The 21,475-nt window shown below is 41.3% G+C and overlaps 1 protein-coding gene across 4 annotated transcripts in view; it reads right to left on the bottom strand.

The window, feature by feature from the left end:
• Positions 1-404: 404 nt before the first annotated feature.
• Positions 405-21,475, bottom strand: part of DUS2 (dihydrouridine synthase 2) — a 301,883-nt gene continuing 280,812 nt past the window's right edge. For all 4 annotated transcript variants that reach the window (XM_072117777.1, XM_072117780.1, XM_072117778.1 and 1 more), the window contains one exon: positions 405-725. In XM_072117777.1, coding sequence (XP_071973878.1) covers positions 512-725 — 214 coding nt within the window. In that variant the 3' untranslated portion in view covers positions 405-511. The remainder of the gene's footprint in view (positions 726-21,475) is intronic.

The raw sequence follows: 21,475 nt of genomic DNA, 5'->3' as shown, positions 1-21,475 counted from the left end.
GTCCCGCGAATAACAAGCCTTCATAAAGCTATGCAAACAGTAAAAAAAGAGTTATGGCTTATGATGATGGAAAGTGAAAAACGGAAATGAAAAAAAAATGAAAAATGGGCAGGTCGTTAAAGGGTTAATCATCATTTTTGCCAGTTCCCTGCTTGTACATTATTATTTCAGCATATGGCAGCTACAAGTTGGAACAGATTCTAAAAAGTTGTGAGGATGGTGAACCTTATTTAAGCTGGGTAAAATTTATGACAAGTTGTGCTTCTAGTCAGAAATTAGGGGTATGGAGACATTTTTTTTTAATTGTTACCATTTTGAGTACATTTGTCAGGAGTCTCAAATCCACTATTGTTTACAGTATTAATACTTTATTTTTGTATTCTATATTTTAAAACACACATACGTAAAGTAAACCCCAAGTAATTTATTTGATAAAACATTCCAAAGAGAACCTTTTCGAAATTGTTTAAATAAAATGTTCATTCACAATTGTGGCATGGTTTCACTCTTATCATAAGTTGTCAACATTTTCACTGTGATGGAGCCTTTTTTTAAACTGATCTGCACCTTGTGAGTCAGTCATTTTGACACTTTCATCTTGGATTCCTCTTTTTCTCTTCCTAACTAGATCACTTTCTTTTTCCCCAAGCTTTCCTTCTGGAAGTCCTAGTGTTCGAAGACATACAATGGCTGCAGCCTGTTCTGCCAACTTCTTTGACTTGTCCCTGAAAGAAAGACAGGCAAAGTATTGATAGAAACATTAATGAAATCCATAAAGGACATCTACTATTGGTTCTACTGATAAGTTGTCCCTGAGGACTTCTTTTATTATAATTCTATACGCTGTGGAGGTTTGTAAACCAAGAACACAGACATACTGGTGTGTGCCCACTCTGGCAATCTGCTCATCTTTTAGCTTCTTATGCCTTCGTTTTTACAAAATAAAGGATTTAAACATTTTGCAAATAAGGGGCTCCAATCTCCATTGACATCTATTGAGCCTGGAGTCCCTAAGATTAATTTGTATATTTTTTTTAAACCTTTATTTTCATAAGAACAAGGTCCTAAGAAGCTAAAAGAAAACCAAATCCTGTCAGAGTGAGAAGACACCAGTATGTGTGTATGGTTTACAAACCTTCGTCCTGGTGGTAGATGTCCTTGAAATTTATTCACTCCAGTCCCATCAATTACTTGTTTTATGCACTGTGGACAGACCGTGAGGAAACTCAGTGCCACACATTTAAAGCTTTGCTGTAACACACATATTTGAAGCAAATAAGAAAATATATTTTTCATTTAATAAAATGCCACCTTTTCTTTTTATAAATCTGTTATATTGACAAGAAGTAAACATCATCACAGAAACACCACATACAGCGTTTCACAAGTGAGCACACCCAGTTTTCTTTTCATGAGACAACACAGAAGATATAACATTTTGATTCAATGTAAAGTAGTCTGTGTGTCCCTTTTGCAGTTACAACTTAACCCCCTAAGGACATAACCAGTTTATAGCTTAAAGTGTAACCATCATTCTGAGCAAAAAAAACCTAAAAAACATAATTCTGCTCCAGATGTCCCTGGGAATCATTCCTCAAAGTGCTTTTGCCTCTCGGTCCTCGTTTAGTACAATTTTTGGCCCATAGCAACCATGGTTTCCAGCTCTAAAAAAAAAACTACAATCAGCAAGATGGAGGGGTGGGACCTGTCTCCTGTGGCTTCCTCACAAGCATGTGATGCTGAGGAATGAGACCATATCTATATCTCTCGATTTGTAATCAGCTCTTCAGTGAAGACGGAATTTGTTTAGCAACAGCAATCTAAGGAGTCACTAACAACAGGGGGAATGTTACAGATTACAAGAGGAAGGAGTAAGATTCGGGTAACTAATCCAATTGCAAAAGGGCTTAAAATTACCTGCCTTACAACATATCAAACGTTTTTTTAAAATAACAGTTACACTTTATGGCTCAGCACCATTTTTTGTATTCTGACATGCGTCGCTTTATATGGTTATAACTTTTGAACACTGTTACTTATCAAAGAGATTATGAGATTGTTTTTTCTTCACATGTACTTCATTTTAGTGGTAAATTATGGCTGATAGGTTTTGCGTTCATTTACAAAAAAAAAAATTTTTGAAATTTGAAATCATTGCGTTTTCAGGCAGATAGATTTAACAACATTTCCCATATGTCTACTTTACATTTTCATAATTTTTGATATGTCTGGATAATTTATTTTGATGTCATGGTGCTTACAAATTCGAATATCGGTTATCCGTATTTTCAGAATTGACCATGTTCTTTCATGGCCCAGTGTTTGCCACTGGCCAGAAAATCAACTATTAAGGGAGATGTAAGTTCTCACTACTACATGGGCACTCCCTTACTGTGACTGACATCATGTATTGATGTCAGGAGAACTGGTAAATGATGTCACTATACGCAGATCCTTCAATTACAGCAGAAGGGGTATTCTGAGGCCAAGAGAACTTGACGGCAGTGCAAACTCTCTGACTAGTTGACTTTATACATGCAATTTTCATCTTGCTTCAAATTAGATTTTATGCATAATTCCAGAAGACTGGGTCATAAAAGAAACACTGGTTATTAGTCAATTTCTGATGACAGGTCCCTTTAAAACTAAAATGTAGGTTCTATATGGAATTTTCACATTATGTCAATAAAACATGTACTTACCCTAAAAACATAGAATGTGTTTTGCCTCCTCAAGTATGCAATACCTCACTTGTAGATGTAAACCACTGCATGTATCCACAAAAGGGCACAAAATGGAAGGAGCAACATTGAGGGCAGATTTTGATGAAATTGTTTTCAGGTGCAATGTCACATATGAAAAGTTTCTGAGATACCAGAACAGTTGAAAGCCTAACAAGTCACCCTATTTTGGAAACAATGCTAATCAAATGATTTATTAAGGGTATATTGAACATTTAAAACAGCACAGTTGTTTTATAGAAAGCAATAGCTCTTGTAATTGAAAATGTATTTTTTTCCAAAAAGCACATATGATAAAAAATTGTTGTAGTGACACAAAATGGGGCACATTTACTAAGGGTCCGCACACCACATTTCCGTCGGGTTTCCTGACTATTTCTGATTTGTGCCGCATTTAACAGGGGTTTTTGGCGCACGCGATCAAAATTTTGCGCAATTGCGCCAACTTTCATGCCACACGAATCGGGGGCCCTAGCTGTAAGGTAACCCGACTGATTCGTACTGAGCGCAGGATTTAAAAGACATGCACTCACATACACCGGGAAGAAGAAGGTGAACTCCGGCGGAGCTCAGCGGGGAAGCGACACATGCAGGATACCGGGCGCACGATCTTAGTGAATCGCGCGGGACTTCAACCTCGTCGGACAACACACCTCGGGAATTGCGTCAGGACCGGGTAAGTACAAGTTCCCCAATGTGACTATTAGCTGCTGGAGGGAATTTTTTTCTGGAACAGATTTTTGGTGCTATGTTGAATTTGCTCAGCCCCTAATATAGCAGAACATTTTGGAAACTAAATCCCTCAAAGAATTTATCAAGGGATATTAGGAACATTTTAACTCCATAAAGGTTTCAAATAAATTGTAAACAATGACCCATGATAATGAAGAATTATTTTTTCTCCAATAGAACACTGATTTAGACCAGGGATGCACAACCTTTATGAGGCTGAACTTTCATATGGATCCCCTAGAGGGAAATTGTTTTGTACATAGTGTTTTGGCAGTTGCTACACACATAAACAGGCATAACGTTACAGTTACATCCATACAACTTATACAGAAATGGACTAGGCGGGCACTGTACCTGTAAGGTGGTCATGCATCAAAACATGCGCCAAGTCAGCAAAAAGAAAAAAGGTGATGCAAATGACCAAAAAAAATGAACAAAAGGACAAATCTTTATTGAATTACTATACAACACACGTAATAAAACCACTTAAAAGATAAAAAAAAAAAACATCCCATACATCGCCGACTTGTACACATCATTCTGTCACCAGAAGTGACGTTTCAATTAACATATCATAGGAATATCGCTATGTGTACAATTCAGCAACGTCAGTTCACAGGTGAGCGTCTATACACTCTCGCGATGATGCAACCGGACTATTGTGATATCGGAAGTGTCACTCCCTGTGACGTATTCACCATCTTTATCACCCTACAGGTTAGCATTATTATTAATTTTATAGAAGTAAGGGTGGTTTCATCATTTGGGGACGGCAGCTTTACTATTTATATCCAGCACAAAACTAGTATTTACTTACCCCTGAGGAAGTCACATAGGCGACGAAACACATGGGGTCTGCCTCCCCTTATTCTGCTTTTTACCACACATGAGATATAGTCACTTGCCCGTCTCATTGTGGCTCCCTTTTTTGCATCTTTGATATTTTTCACCTGCATGCCCAGGGGGGTCTCAAATCATCTCGATTTTCTTCATTGCAGTTTGCATATTATATATCGATGAAGATGTTGTTACATTGTTGTTATGGCAGGATATAGGGGAGATATCTGGGTCTCTGCCTTGTACTTTCAGTAACCCCGTTTAGATGTAATATGTTTTTTATATCTTTGAAGTGGTTTTAAGATTTGTCCTTTGTTACATTTTTTTGGTCATTTGTTTAGATTAGGTTAGTCGTGAACAAAAGGACTTTCTTGTAAGTATTTGTCAATTTCAAGCTTAACTTCAAAGGAACCCACTATTAACCAGCACCGTAGATGCATAAAAAACCACAGTACAGCACAAATGCCACACCAGAAACCACTACTGCATAATACTATTAGATGATAATAATAATGGAGTTCACCCCCAGAGCAGACCTATAATACTGGAAACCCCCCAAGGGCAGATCTATAATACAGGAGAGCCCCCCTCCCCCCAAGGGCAGAACTATAATACAGGAGCCCCCCCCCACCAAGGGCAAAGGTATAATACTAGAGAACACAAGCAGTAATGAAGATACACACTTGATTTGAATTAAAAACCAATGTTACTGTGAGACTTATTTTAATTATATCACAACCATTATGTCACCAAGTTCATAAAATAATCCAAATGACCTACAAAGAGTGTGATAGAAGGAAATCCACCATCGGATCAGCACTGTTAAGCGTGTGGAATGTTTGTGACAGCCCCTTTTTCAAGCAGGCGCATTCAAGGACGATCTTTAATACATGAGAAATATAATACTAAAGACCAACAGAACAGACCTCCAAGTTAGGAGATCCGCCCCAAGAGCAGACCTATAGTACTGGAGACGCCTCCCAGACCTATAATACAGGAGAGCCCCTCCCCCCCCCCCCCAAGGACAAAGGTATAATACTGGAGAACCCAAGAGCAAAAGGTATAATACTGGAGAACCCAAGAGCAAAGGTATAATACTGGAGAACCCAAGGGCATAGGTATAATACTGGAGAACCCCAGAGCAATGGTATAATACTGGAGAACCCAAGAGCAATGGTATAATACTGGAGAACCCAAGAGCAAATGTATAGTACTGGAGAATCCAAGAGCAAAGGTATAATACTGGAGAACCAAAGAGCAAAGGTATAAGACAGGAGAACCTAAGAGCAAAGGTATAAGACAGGAGAACCCAAGAGCAAAAGGTATAATACTGGAGAACCCAAGAGCAAAGGTATAATACTGGAGAACCCAAGAACAATGGTATAATACTGGAGAACCCAAGAGCAAAGGTATAATACTGGAGAACCCAAGAGCAAAGGTATGATACTGGACACCAAGTAAGCAGTAATAAAGATACACACTTGATTTGAATTGGAATCAATGTTAACAACTTATTTTACTTATATCACAACCATTAAGTCAACAAGTTCATAAAATAATCCAAATGACCTACAAAGAGTGTGATATAAGGAAATCCACCATCGGATCAGCACTGTTAGGCGTGTGGAATGTATAGTACTGGAGACGCCTCCCAAAGCAGACCTATAGTACTGGAGACCCTTCTCAGAGTAGACCTATAATACTAGAAACCCCCTAGAGCAGACCTATAATATTGGAGCCCCCCCCCCCAAGAACAGCCATTTATACTGCAGATAAAAAAAAATCCTCAGCTGTACAAGCTCCTTGTCTCCTTCCTGCTGCTCTGCCGTGGCTACTGACATAGGTTGTTAGCATTACCAAAAATGTGAACTTCCAAAAAGGAAATCCGGACACAAGTTGCCAAATATGTGGGCATAAACTATCGTTTCATGACCCTAGAGAATCGCCCAATTTTGGAAACCAAACCCTCAAATATTTTATTAGGGGTAAAGTGAGAATTTTAGCCCACAAATTTTCGATTTGTTTATTTTTTGCATAGATGAAGATGGTGAAAAGAGAACTTATGTTAAATGCTAAACATGTGGTGTACCCTGCTGTAATCTCACAGAGATTATACATTCCTCTGTCTACAGCACTGAGGAAGAAACAGTGTTTGTGGTTTTCAAAGACATACGATTTACTATTCTGACCAGTTTCTAGGTAATATACTCTACAGGGCTAATCTAAACACCTCCACCCAACATGATTAAAATATGTAAGAAACCCACAACTGAAAAATAGCAATTAAAGCATATCAGTCGTCCTCAAATAAAAAACATTACATACAGTGCTTCCATTTGTAAAGATTATAGTGTATGCAATATTCCTCAAGATTGGTTTCGACAATGCCTTCATTTCAGCATTCACAGTGACCCCTCCCCTTTAATTACACATGTGTCTTTCAAATGTATAATTTAGAATAGCCCAAAAACAAAAAATATATCACCAGAACCACCATACCAAAAAATACACCACCAGGGCAGAGCTCAATAAATAAACACAGCACCAGGACCAAGGTCCCTGTACACTTACATAGAGTATACAAAATTATTTTCCATATTTACAGTTCACATATATACAGTACACTACATAACAAATACAGACACGTACTGTAACTCTAGTGTTGAATATAGATGTATATATTGTTGCCCCTTACATAGAGATCTATACACACTATAGAGGACATTTGTCAGGGCTTCTACTCCAGACATCAGGATGTCTATGCCAGAGGGACAAGGCTTCTAACATAAGCTGGCCCAGACCTCTATCCTCCTCATGTGCATCTATACAGAGAGATATAGATATATACTTTGCTCATGCTATGGAGAGATCCATATACATTCAATGCACCACGTGGTGATTCACGAAGATCGTTCGCCAGATGTCATGCATGTGTCGCTTCCCCGTTCTGATCCGACAGCGTTCACAATCTTTTTTGTGGTACACCTAAGTTCTAGGGCTTGCAAGACAATTTGTATTGCATGGAAGCTAGCGTAGCTGCGCCACTATCCCAGAGCACACACTTCTGTGCAAGCCGTTTTAGCTCCAAAATTGGTGCACAGTCTGACAAAAGTGCATGTGCGACCCCTTAGTAAATGAGCTCCATTGTCACAGCATCTCACAAACAAAGGGATCATTAAAGTGTCTGGTTAGAAAGTCCCAATTTCAATTTCAGCAAATAAATGTTGTTGTTTGTATAATAAAAAGTTATACAATATTACAATATACTTTCTGTATCAATTCCTCACGGTTTTCTAGATCTCTGCTTGCTGTTAATCTATAGAAAGCTTATATGTATGTCTGTCCAGTGGACAGAAATTTGACCCTGATCACACAGGTGAACGGCTCTTTATATCACAGAAAGTAATTAAAGTTGTGTGTTATAACGAGCCATGCACCTGTGTGACCATGGTCAGATTTCTGGAAATAAACACTGAAGCTATCTATAGCAAGACAGCAGGCAGAGATCTAGAGAACTGTAAGAAATTGAAACAGGAAGTATATTGGAAAATTGTATAACTTTTCCTTAAACCAACAGTAACATTTATTTGCTGAAATGGGAATACCCCTTCAAGTTGTTGCTTACTGTCCTATAGCCCATCCCTGCCTTGTACTTACAGCTATCATGCACCTTTGTGTTGGCTGGGTCATTCTAGTGGACTGTTTAGCGGTGACAATTCTTCTCCATCAGTTGTAGAACACAGACTTCTCCTGGCTATGTTTTATGGTGCAGAATTTGTACCCATATATTTTTAGCTCCTTGCCTTGCATCTCCAAATTGCACACCTAAAAATACCAGTCACTATGGACACCTGGATAACAACTATTTCCCAAACTGTGCTGCAAAATAATACACAATACTCAACAACGACTATGTTATGCTCCACAATGTGACCCCCTATATATTAGTATATTCTAGGGTGCATATAAATAATTATATAGTTGCCTCTGGACTAAAATATATTTTACTCACTATATTATCAATATATACAGTTTGCCCCACATCTCATTATATTATAGTCCCTTCAAATTAAACCCATACAGTGCCCTGGGCCAGCTGCTATCTGGATTGGGACCACCAAAAGAGGTAGCGGCCTTGTGATCTCCGGTGAGTGAATACCGGAGAGGTCCAGGTATAATGTTCACAACCCGCTGCTTGTTACACCCACTAATTTTTAGATAGCAACACCATCCCCTAATTAATTTATGCACTGGCCAAGTACTGCCTCACTAATTCATGTCCTGCTAAGTTTTATTTTACCATTGGCCACATGTGGTATGAAAATAATAAAACAGACTATCCTTACAACACAACACAAAAGGGAGGTAAGTATAACCTGTTTTATACCAACTGGGGACGAATACAGTACCATGAAAGTTAATACAGGACCGCTTAATTAGGTATCACAGCAATCACTCATTGACTAAATGTAGCATTTTAACACAGCACCTTACTTCTTTAGACAATAGAGTAGCCCCCACTTTGTAAATGAATATAGAGAAGAGCAGTCTCCCTTATGTATCAATGTACAGATCCCCCATTGACACTTAATATTGTTTTTGGCACCCCCCCTGTATTACTATGTAGCACAATGCCTGCCTAATATGCCTCAATACTAGAGCATTTAAAAAAAAAAAAATAAAATAACATTTATAGTTATCTACTACCTACTTAAACCCATTGGCTTCCTCTTCTCCAAAGATTCTCTTCTCCCTGGCATCCGGTGAAGGACGCTGCAGTGGTGCAATGACATAATCGCTCCACTGCCATTTCAGAGAATGTGCAGACAGATAAATCTTTGGCTGTGCTTCTCTCACAATCAAATGTGTGTCTTAAAGACGCACAATACAACTGATTCTGTATCTACTTCATGGACCCACAATTTGGCATCTGCTAGATGCAGGCCTCCTGCAACCAAGGTGATCAGTGGCGGATTAAGTGTCCCATGGGCCCTGGGCTGTTTACACGAGTAGGGGTCCCCCAGCATCCAAACCAACATGTGCCCATATGTTAGGACTTAAGTACTACTCTATTTCCTCTATATCATTTGTTTTATACTTTTCATAAAAGTAATTTTAAGAACTTCAATCGGGCTCTTATAAACCATCTATTTAGGAAAGCCAATCACATTCCCTAACTGTATAAAACCATCTACGCCGACTACCATCAAGACCAGATCTCCCAGACAGTGTTGGAGATGTGGACTCCTACCCCTAGGTCGCCCGGCCTCTGTGCGCTCTGTAGCTGATCTCCCCTTCATACTGTAAATACTCCCATAAAATTTTACTGCAAAAAAACTGGGAAAAGTTATTGACTGATGTAAAAGCCCTAGGGTAGGAAATGCAGCCAGTACTCTAAAATGTCCAGCAGCAGTCACACCTCATTACTGAAAAGTCCACAGCAGATGCCCCCTTTACAGAAATGTCCATGGCAGAGCACCCCTTTAATGAAATGTCCACCATATATGCCACCTTTAATGAAACGTCAACCTGAGATGCCCCCATTTTAATAAAACATTCACCCCAGATGGCCCCCTTTAATGAAATGTCCACCCCAGACGGCCCCCTTTAATAAAATGTCGACAGCAGATGCCCCCTTAAATGAAATGTCCACCCCAGATGGCCCTCTTTAAAGGAGTATTCCCACAAAGACATGTTTCTTAAAATGTACTCAGGATAACAAAATAACATATTCTCTAGTCTCTATCAGTCCTGGAGTACACAATTTCAGTTGCCCCTAAACACTACCCTGTAACTTATGACTTTAGGTTCGAGCCGCCATCTCTCTGTGTGACGCGGTGCAGCTGAGTTTCTGTCTCTCTCTGCTCCGAGCCTGTAGCCCCGCCCCCTGTAGAGAAGCTTACAGACACTCAATGACATCCTGCCAGCAAACAGTACATGGTGAGGAAAGAGAAGCAGCAAACTACAATCTACAAACAATTACGTTATCCGGGGAAGGGGGAGGCAGGCAGGGGCCGCTCGAGTACTATCCCTACCAAAGCTGTTTCACTGTAAACGAGATGCGCGGCCGTGTTAAGACGTCATCACGCGGCCGTGCATCTCTCCCCGTCCCGTGGCGTCAGCAGCAACAGGAAGCGGTGAGTAATGTGTATGGGGAAGGGCTGGCAGTCTGTATACTACAAGGGGGCAAGCTGGCTGGCTGTATACTACAAGAGGGCTAGCAGTCTGTATACTACAAGGGGGCAAGCTGGCTGGCTGTATACTACAAGGGGGCTGGCTGTCTGTATACTACAAGGGGGCAAGCTGGCTGGCTGTATGCTACAAGAGGGCAAGCTGGCTGGCTGTATGCCACAAGAGGGCTGGCAGGCTGTATACCACAAGGGGGCTGGCAGGCTGTATACCACAAGGGGGCTGGCAGGCTGTATACCACAAGGGGGCTGGCAGGCTGTATACCACAAGGGGGCTGGCAGGCTGTATACCACAAGGGGGCTGGCAGGCTGTATACCACAAGGGGGCTGGCAGGCTGTATACCACAAGGGGGCTGGCAGGCTGTATACCACAAGGGGGCTGGCAGGCTGTATACCACAAGGGGGCTGGCAGGCTGTATACCACAAGGGGGCTGGCAGGCTGTATACCACAAGGGGGCTGGCAGGCTGTATACCACAAGGGGGCTGGCAGGCTATATACCACAAGGAGGCTGGCAGGCTGTATACCACAAGGGGGCTGGCAGGCTGTATACCACAAGGGGGCTGGCAGGCTGTATACCACAAGGAGGCTGGCAGGCTGTATACCACAAGGGTATAATTATGTGTATCAGAAGAATTATTTTTTTTTATATTGTTTATTAATGTTTATCGCTTTTTAGCTTATTCTCCTGCCAGGTTTACACCACCAATAGATAGCCATATTCTGTTATAGGGAAAAGGGAGAGAGGGGAACAAAGTGGCAGTAAAATTTAACTTTTATTTCCTGGTTTAAAAAAAAAGAAAACCTTGTGCTGGTGTAGAAGTGGTTAAAATGAATTTGCAAGAAATTCAAATACTATTAGGGAAAGTTCTGGGGATATTCCTCCCCTACATGCAAAAACAGACCCCTGTTATTGATATTGCACGTGATCCCAAAGATTGAGGGATTAGTGAGAGGGTTCTTTTTTATAAGTATATTTTTTGTTATCACTCTTGTAGTCTTAACTCATATGCTATGTGGCTCCAGGCTTTATTATTTTGATTAGGCTATCGCACACTCATGTCAGTAATGTCTCCTTATTGTGTTTGGAGACTGATTAAATCTGCAACATGTCCTAGGTGAAACAATGTTGCATCACAGTGAAACAAATGTATCCACTCGAACTGAGCCACACCAGGGTGTTTACCCAGTTGCCCTGGTGATGTTACTTCATTTATTGGGATCACGTGCAATATCAATAACAGGGGTCTGTTTTTGCATGTAGGGGAGGAATATCCCCAGAACTTTCCCTAATAGTATTTGAATTTCTTGCAAATTCATTTTAACCACTTCTACACCAGCACAAGGTTTTCTTTTTTTTAAACCAGGAAATAAAAGTTAAATTTTACTGCCACTTTGTTCCCCTCTCTCCCTTTTCCCTATAACAGAATATATGTATACCACAAGGGGGCTGGCAGGCTGTATACTACAAGGGGGCTGGCAGGCTGTATACTACAAGGGGGCTGGCAGGCTGTATACCACAAGGAGGCTGGCAGGCTGTATACCACAAGGGGGCTGGCAGGCTGTATACTACAAGGGGGCTGGCAGGCTGTATACTACAAGGGGGCTGGCAGGCTGTATACTACAAGGGGGCTGGCAGGCTGTATACTACAAGGGGGCTGGCAGGCTGTATACTACAAGGGGGCTGGCTGTAAGCACCAAAAATATTATGCTGAATTGAATTCCTTGATGATGCGATAAATTGTTGACTGAGGTGCCATCTTTCTGCCTGTGATACTCTTCCCTGTTAGGCCAGTTTTGTGCAGTGCATGATGACTGCACGTGTTTCTTTAGAGATAACCATGGTTAACAAAAGAGAAACAATGATGCCAAGCACCAGACTCCTTTTAAAGTGTCCAGTGGTGTGACTCTTAACCCCTTAAGAATGCAGCCATTTTGTAGCTTAAGGCTCAGCCCGAATTTTTGGATTCTGACATGCTTTATATGGTTATAACTTTTGAACACTGTTACTTATCTAAACGATTCAGAGATTGTTTTTTCCCAACATGTTGTACCGTATATTCCGGCGTATAAGACGACCTGGTGTATAAGACGACTCCCCTACTTTCCTGTTTAATATATAGAGTTTAAGATATATTCGCCGTATAAGACTACCCCTTTTCCAACACATACAAAACACCGGTAAAAAAAAAAAAAAAAAAACAGATTTGAATTTAACATGGTCCTTTTTTAAATGTAAATTCTTATGACATGCAGGTATATAGCAGGAAAACTGTCGCTCATAAACATAAGGCATACAACAACAACATTACCATTACAGCACAGCCCCCAGTAGTATACAGCACTGCTCCCAGTAGTATACAGCACTGTCCCCAGTAGTATACAGCACAGCCCCCAGTAGTATACAGCACAGCCCCCAGTAGTATACAGCACAGCCCCCAGTAGTATACAGCACTACCCCCAGTAGTATACAGCACTGCCCCCAGTAGCATACAGCACTGCCCCCAGTAGCATACAGCCTGCCCCTAGTAGTATACAGCACTGCCCCCAGTAGTATACAGCACAGCCCCCAGTAGTATACAGCACAGCCCCCAGTAGTATACAGCACAGCCCCCAGTAGTATACAGCCCAGCATTAAAAAAATAAAAATAAACATATACTCACCCCGATGCTCCCCCGATGTCCGCGCCGTCTTCCTTCTTCTGCCGGGCGCCGCCATTGATCTTTCCCGGCAGGCGCCTAGTATGACGCGCCGCTGCTGACGTCATACTAGGCGCCGACCCGGGGAAGGACATGGCGGCGCCCAGCAGAAGAAAGAAGACGGCGCGGAAGACTTAAGACAGCACAGCGCGGACATCGGGGCCAACGGAGGGTGAGTATGCGCCCCGATGTCTTTTTGAGGCTGCCGGCAGCTTTTTGAGGCTGCCGGCAGCCATCGCTGTGCAAACACCCGCGCTAGCACCGATCGCGGGTGTTACCGGTAAGCCTTTGCTGCAATATGCAGCAAAGACTTACCGGCTATGGAGAGGGCTCAGCCCGTGAGCCCTCTCCATGCACCGGGACCGCCGCCGTATAAGACGATTACCGGCGTATAAGACGACCCCAGAGAAGACCGAAGATTTTTCTGTCTTCAAAAGTCGTCTTATACGCCGGTATATACGGTACTTCATTTTAGTGTTAAATCTTGGCTGATAAGTTTTGCGTTAATTTACAAAAAAAAAAAAAATGTGATGAATTTTTTTTTAAAATTTGCCATTTTCGAAATTCGAAATCATTGCGTTTTCAGGCAGATAGATTTACCACCTAAATAAGTTGCTGAATAACATTTCCCATTTGTCTACTTTACATTTTCATAATTTTTGAAATGTCTGGATAATTTATTTTGATGTCACGCAGCTTACAAATTGAATATTGCTTTTCCGAGTTTCAGAACTGACTATTTTGGGGATAAATCCCGTTTTGAATGAAATTTTACATATTTAGCACCAAAAACCCCTATATAACCCACCCATTTTCAAAACTGCACCCCTCAAGCTATCAGAAACAGCTTTTACGAAGATTGTTAACCCCTTGAGATCTTCATAGTAATTGAATAAAAATGGAGGTGAAATTTCGAATGGTCAAATTGTGCCCTTATACGTTCATTTAGCCCTAAAATTTACACATTTCCAAAAGATAAAAAGAGAAAACCCACCATACAATTTGTTCTATAATTTCTCCTGAGTACCCCCCACATGTGGCCGTGACTTGTTTTATGGGCGCACAACGAGGCGCAGAAGGGAAGGAGCGCCCTGCAGCTGCCAGGATTTTAGTTTCCTCATCGGCCCCTTTTGTAGGCTATAAAATTTTCACTTTTCCATTATTGGGGCCATGTGACAGCATTTTTTTTTTTGCGGGATGAGATGCTTTTTCCAGTGTTACAATTTTGGGGTTGGTATCCCCTATTGTTAAAAATGTAAGAACTTTTTTTTGAGGGCAGGAATAGAAAAGCATCAATTCTGTACTAGATTTTTTACTTTTTTTTTTTGGTGTTCACCATAATAGCCTAATAATCTTGTTATCTTTATTCTATGGGTCGATACGATTACGGGGATACCATACATGAATATTTTTTCTTACGTTTTACTAAATATGTCAAATAAAACCCTAATGTGGGGAAAAATCTATCATTTTTGTATTGCTGTCTTCCAAGTGGCATAACATTGTTACGTTTTTGACTGCGGAGCTGGTTGATAGCTTATTTTTTGCGAGGCATGTTGTACTTTGCACCAGTATCATGTCGGGGTACATATGTTTTTTTTTTATCACTTTTTATAGCATTTTTTGTGGGATTGAATAGGAAAAAATCATAATTTTTGGAGGTTTTTTTTTACGGCATTTATCGTACGGGTTCAATAATTATTTACTGTTATTCTACGGGTTGTTACGGACGCGGTGATACTATATATGTGGGGTTTGTGTTATGATTTAGACCTTTGTTTGAGTTCTATGTCTCTTTATATGTTTTGGGGCTTTTAGGCATTTTTAGTGATTTATAACTTTATACTTTTATTGAATACTGCAGAGTATAAGCAGTGTCAGCCTATACACTTGCATAGGCTATAGGTTCCAGATCGGACCCCAGTGATGCCAAAGCAATGATCAGCGCCCCCTGAAAACGGTTGGGGGGGGGGCGATCGTGGGGGAGAGACCCCCGGAAGGCATGTTAGATGCACGTTTGCGCTGACCGCGGCATTTAGCGATCGCGGGTGTTACACTGGGGTGCCGGCTATATATAGGACGCTGAGCGTTAAGCAATTAATCATGACAGGTTGATCTCCAGCCCTGTCCACATCAACACCCTCAGCTGTGTTAAAGGAGCAATCACTGAAACGATGTTAGCTGCTCCTTTTAGGGTGCTGTCACACGTCGCGTTTACTGCATGCGTTTAAAAACGCATTGCTACAGCTGAAGGGGTATTTCCCTAATTAAACAGCTGTTAACGCTTGCGTTTACATCGCGGTTAACGCATGCGGTTGTTAACGCATTGTTAACGCATGCGTTAACCGCGATGTTAACGCATGCGTTTTGTAAACGCAAGCGTTAACAGCTGTTTAATTAGGGAAATATCCCTTCAGCTGTAGCAATGCGTTTTTAAACGCATGCAGTAAACGCGACGTGTGACAGCACCCTTAAGGCAGGCCTCCGATGAAGTTGAAATTTGTTTTGGGGGAAAAAGTTAATTTTCTAGGAAAATATTGACTTTGCAATTAATTGCTGTTAAGCTCATCACTATTTATATCATTCTGGAGTATATTTGGGGGTAACAATGTAAATTTTGATATGCTGGGGGCACAGAGGGGTTTCTTATGTAGATTCTTTGGAAGTATAGTGTGGGTCATTGTTTTATCCAGGTGACATTATACTGTAAGTAACTGTGGTATGTTTAGGGGCGCAGTGAGGGGGATCTGCTTCCCAGAGCTGAACACATCTGCCAGAAAATTCTGCAACCAGATTTTATGACGATTCTGGACGTGAAGGAGAAGACATTTCACCTGTGAGGTACTAGATGCTAGTTCTTCCTTTGTCAGATCAGTATTGTAGTCACTGATTAACCTTCTAGTGTGAGAAAGCTCTCAGAGTATGTACTTTTCTATCTTTAGGGGCTGTGGTGCGTGGACGCCAGCGTAGGGTTATTGTCATCAGTTCTTGTAAAGGTTTTCAGCATTTCCTTATTGGAAGGTTGGTGTGCAGTGCGAACACTTACATCCCTTACCATAGCCCAGCCACCAGCAGAAAGCCTGGGAAGCCAGGGGTAACTCTTATACTATCCCTAACATTAATGCCCTGAGATAACGTCACCACTGCAACCACTGTACACAAACCAAGAGCAGTGCACTAGCAGAGAGGTAGGGAGAAGGGGATTAGCTTGTCCTCTGTTCTAAGTGCTTAGAAGTTCCCTTATCCCAGAATATTTCTATGTAGTAGTAGTTGTGCCCCCAAAATCAATTTCACTGGTGGTCCCCAGGTACCCCAGTTTGACGCTGGAGGCAGGCACAGGAGATCTCATAGTGTGAGAGCAGTGTAAAAGTCTGTCATCCTCTGTCTGTCATGCCTTTGTGTAACAGGCAAATCATGGATATTATTATCTCTCATCTGTCTCATCTCTTTTATGTGTCAGAGTGTTAGTATAATGTCAGAAGCCCGATAAAAGTTTATATACACCTGTACCCTTATAATCTAACCACATTGTCAGCTCACGGAACTAGATGGACCATTATGTGTCTGAATAAAGAGTCCACACCCTGGAATTTTGCACTGACCTGCCTAGGGAGTGATAAGAGCCAAACCAGTAATAAGAGTAAAATTGTAAAGTAAGGGGTTATGAAATGTCCACAGCAGATGACCCATCATTACGGTAACCCTTTCCGACCAGGGCCTTTTCATTTTTATTTATTACACCTTCAAAAATCCATAACTTTTGTTATTTTACATGTAAAGAGTGGAGTGAGGGCTTGTTTTCTGCGTAACAAATTGCACTTCATAGTGACAGTATTAAATATTCCATGTTGTGTACTGGGAAGCAGAAAAAAAAATGCAATGAATTCCAAATGCAATGAAAATGGTGCAAAAAACGTGTATGCATCGTATTCTTGTGGGCTTGGATTTTACGTCTTTAATGGCACCCCAAATGACATGTCTATTTCTTTCTTTGGGTCGCTGCGATCAAGGGGATACCAAATATGTATAGGTTTTATCATGTTTTCATACATTTACAAAAATAAAAACCTATAAAAAAACATTCTTCATTTTGCCATCTTCTGGTGCTAATAACTTTTTAATACTTCAGTGTACAGAGCTGGGGGTGGTGTCATGTTTTGCTACTTTTGATTACATTTTCAATGCTACCATTTTTAACACTTTACGGCCTTTCAATCACTTTTTATTGACTTTTTATCATTTCCAACATGGAAAAAGTGGTATTTTCGACTTTGGGTGCTCTTTTCCGTTACAGGGTTGAACGCCGGGAAAAACTGATATTTGATAGATCAGACATTTTGGGAAGTGGTGATACCGAACACGTTTATGATTTTTACTTTTTATTCATATTTCTATCAGTTATAGGGAAAGTGGGGTGATTTAAATTTATACTGCAATACTACTGTCCCTCACCTTGTATGGAGAGGGCTCAGCCCATACCCCTCTCATCTTCTCCTTCCAGCTGGGACGCTGTGTTGCAAAGAGAAACAGGTTCTTTGGATTTCGTGTTATAGAACAAGAAAAATTACACAATCAACAATATTTAAAAGGTTTATTGCAATACAAAAGTACATAAAGAGTTAAATAAAATGTAATACTGTCAACTTTCATTGATGAGCTCCGGCACACAAATCTTCACGGGCTTATCAACTTACAACACTGTCCAACATCATTGATGACCTTCCGGCATGTAGGGATCTTCACGGACTATCACCAAGCAGCAGAATGACAGGTATTGACAGGTAACATCAAGTTTGTTCTCCAGGCGTCCCACAGAGATACAAACTGCAACAGTATATAGCTAGCTTTCAAATCTATTCTGTAAGTCTATTGTATTCTCTTCTGTTCTATCCTATAGTCTGTAAGTCTGCCGCTAGGTGATAGTCCGTGAAGATCCCTACATGCCGGAAGGTCATCAATGATGTTGGACAGTGTTGTAAGTTGATAAGCCCGTGAAGATTTGTGTGCCGGAGCTCATCAATGAAAGTTGACAGTGTTGTGAGTATTACATTTTATTTAACTCTTTATGTACTTTTGCATTGCAATAAACCTTTTAAATATTGTTGATTGTGTAATTTTTCTTGTTCTATAACACGAAATCCAAAGAACCTGTTTCTCTTTGCAACACAGACGCATACACCATGACACGGCGGGCAGGGGCGGTCTGCCGGAATCTTCCCGGTGGGCCGGTCCGGAGCTGGTGCGGGGCCGGTCCGTACTCCCTACAATTTTTCATCTAATCTATAGTACCTGCATCGTAGGATGCAGGTACTATTGATTAGTACACAGACGCAGCGCATCTGCGCATTAGGGCTGGCAGGGGGCATAAATTATATGTCTGGGGCAGGGGGTATTAATTATATGTCTGGGGCAGGGGGGGGCATTAGGGCTGGCAAGGGGCATAAATTATATGTCTGGGGCAGGGGGCATAAATTATGTCTGGGGCGGGGGGCATTATTCTATATCTGGGGCTGGCAGGGGGCATTAATATATACCTGGGGCTGGTAGGGGGCATAAATTATATGTCTGGGGGGGCATTAGGGCTGGCAAGGGGCATAAATTATATGTCTGGGGGGGCATTATTGTATATCTAGGACTGGCAGGGGGCATTAATTATATGTCTGGGGAAGGCAGGGGACATTATTCTATATCTAGGGCTGGCAGGGGGCATTAATTATATGGTGGGGGCATTATTTTATATCTGGGGCTGGCAGGGGGCATTAATGATATGTCTGGGCAGGGGGGGGGGCGCATTCTATATCTGGGGCTGGCAGAGGGCATAAATTATATGGCAGGGACATTATTGTATATCTGGAGCTAGCAGGGGGCATTAATTAGATGTCTGGGGGGCATTATTCTATGTCTGGGGTAGGCTGGGGGTATAAATTCTATGTCTGGGGCAGGCTAGGGCCATTAATTCTATGTCTGGGGCAGGCTGGGGCCATTAATTCTATGTCTGGGGCAGGCTGGGGCCATTAATTCTATGTCTGGGGCAGGCTGGGGCCATTAATTCTATGTCTGGGGCAGGCTGGGGCCATTAATTCTATGTCTGGGGCAGGCTGGGGCCATTAATTCTATGTCTGGGGCAGGCTGGGGCCATTAATTCTATGTCTGGGGCAGGCTAGGGCCATTAATTCTATGTCTGGGGCAGGCTGGGGCCATTAATTCTATGTCTGGGGTAGGATTGGGCCATTAATTCTATGTCTGGGGTAGGCTGGGGCCATTAATTCTATGTCTGGGGCAGGCTGGGGCCATTAATTCTATGTCTGGGGTAGGCTGGGGCCATTAATTCTATGTCTGGGGTAGGCTGGGGCCATTAATTCTATGTCTGGGGTAGGCTGGGGCCATTAATTCTATGTCTGGGGGCATTAATTTTATGACTGGGGTAGGTCAGGGCCATTATTATTACACCTGGGTCATAGTCGGAGCTCTATCAATACTGGGGTGGGGGGGTTAAGGAGGTTAAAGGAGAGAAAGAAGAAATACATTATCCTTACATTTTGGGGCACTATTTGTGTAGTGCTAATATTTTAGGGGGCTCTATTACAGTATTTGGGGCACAGAAGTAGCAGAAGGGACAATGGGAAAGTGCAGAACATAAGACGTCTGTGTGGTAAACTGTGCAGGAAAGCTGTGTACCTGGAGGAAGAGACAAGGTGATGGTGGAACTAATGGAGAAGAGGAACGAGAACAATCAGAGGAAACGTCACCTGATTTCACTGGATGCAATAGGTGAGGATCTCATGTGTTTTCTGTAGCTGTATATGATAAATACTGATTTTTTGCATGTTCGCTTCTGTGTAAATATGTAGTATTATAGTAGTTATATTTCTGTACATAGGGGGCAGTATTATAGTAGTTATATTCCTGTACATAGGGGGCAGTATTATAGTTATATTCTTGTACATAGGGGGCAGTATTATAGTAGTTATATTCTTGTACATAGGGGACAGTATTATAGTAGTTATATTCCTGTACATAGGTGGCAGTATTACAGTAGTTGTATTCTTGTACATAGGGGGCAGTATTATAGTAGTTATATTCTTGTACATAGGGGGCAGTATTATAGTAGTTATATTCCTGTACATAGGGGGTAGTATTATAGTAGTTATATTCCTGTACATAGGAGCAGTATTATAGTAGTTATATTCTTGTACATGGGGACAGTATTAAAGTAGTTGGCTTGTATATGGGAGAAGGTATTGTAGTAGTTTTATTTTGTATATAGAAGGCAGGATTGAATGTGTTATTGTAGCATTATTCTTGTACATAGGAGGCAGTATCAATATATTCTCTCTGACTTGTACATGTATGGCACAGGGGAAAGTTATTTAAGGCTTACCGGGTTCTGTGTTTGCATCATTTAATGATTGACAGGTCACATTCTTTGCGCATTAGATTCACTTACTAGCAAAACATGTTCTTGTTTTGCATTAAGACCATCTACCAACAATTTGTCTGTTATAACCCCACCCACATTATCTGACCACGCCCACTTATTTTGACTCCACCCATAAAATGGGGCCACTTTTATAGTTTTTTCCAGGGCCGTTTTAAATTCCCAGTCCGCCCCTGCACGGCAGTGTGACCAAATAGTGTAAAGGCACACGCGGCGCATACACTATGATGTATAGTGATCATAGTGATGGGCCCGGGCTGGAAGAGCAGAAGATGGAGCAGCGGGTCGGGGAGAAGAAGCCAGAAGTGATTATAGATAGGTTTTTTTAAGACTGATGGCTGGATCCCCTGCAACCGTGATAGTTACTACAGTGAAGAAGCCTCATGGGAAATGGCAAGTGCCACTCCACCTTCCTTATTTCTTCTCTTCAATGCTTTGATTGTGTTTACTACATAACAAGTAGAAGTGCACTATCGATGAAAAGATGTTTTATGGGAAAAAAAACCAATGCCCCTTTTTCTCTTTTTACCCTGGTGATTGCCTGCTTTAGTACTGTTTTTTTCAAATCTATAACAAGCCACATTCTAATCATGTTATCAAATGTTGCTTACAAGGGAAAGACACTGAAATGGCAAGAGAGGTTGGTGTGAATAACTTGTCCTAGATTGAAATTAACTTTTTTCCAACTCAAGGCGCTCTACTGGACAATCTCCCTAAATTACTGTCCTATCAAACGTAACAAATTTTACTTTCCCGTAATGTTATTTATTTTAACATGCCGTGTACTGCGAAGCTGAAAAAAAAAATTCCAAAAGTGGAAAAATTGAAAAAAACCGTCACG

This window comes from Engystomops pustulosus, chromosome 7 (genome assembly GCF_040894005.1).
Source record: "Engystomops pustulosus chromosome 7, aEngPut4.maternal, whole genome shotgun sequence".
NCBI classification, from domain to species: Eukaryota; Metazoa; Chordata; class Amphibia; order Anura; family Leptodactylidae; genus Engystomops; species Engystomops pustulosus.
The sequence above is the reverse complement of the archived record's forward strand: the minus strand, read 5'-3'. Positions and strand labels throughout refer to the sequence as shown.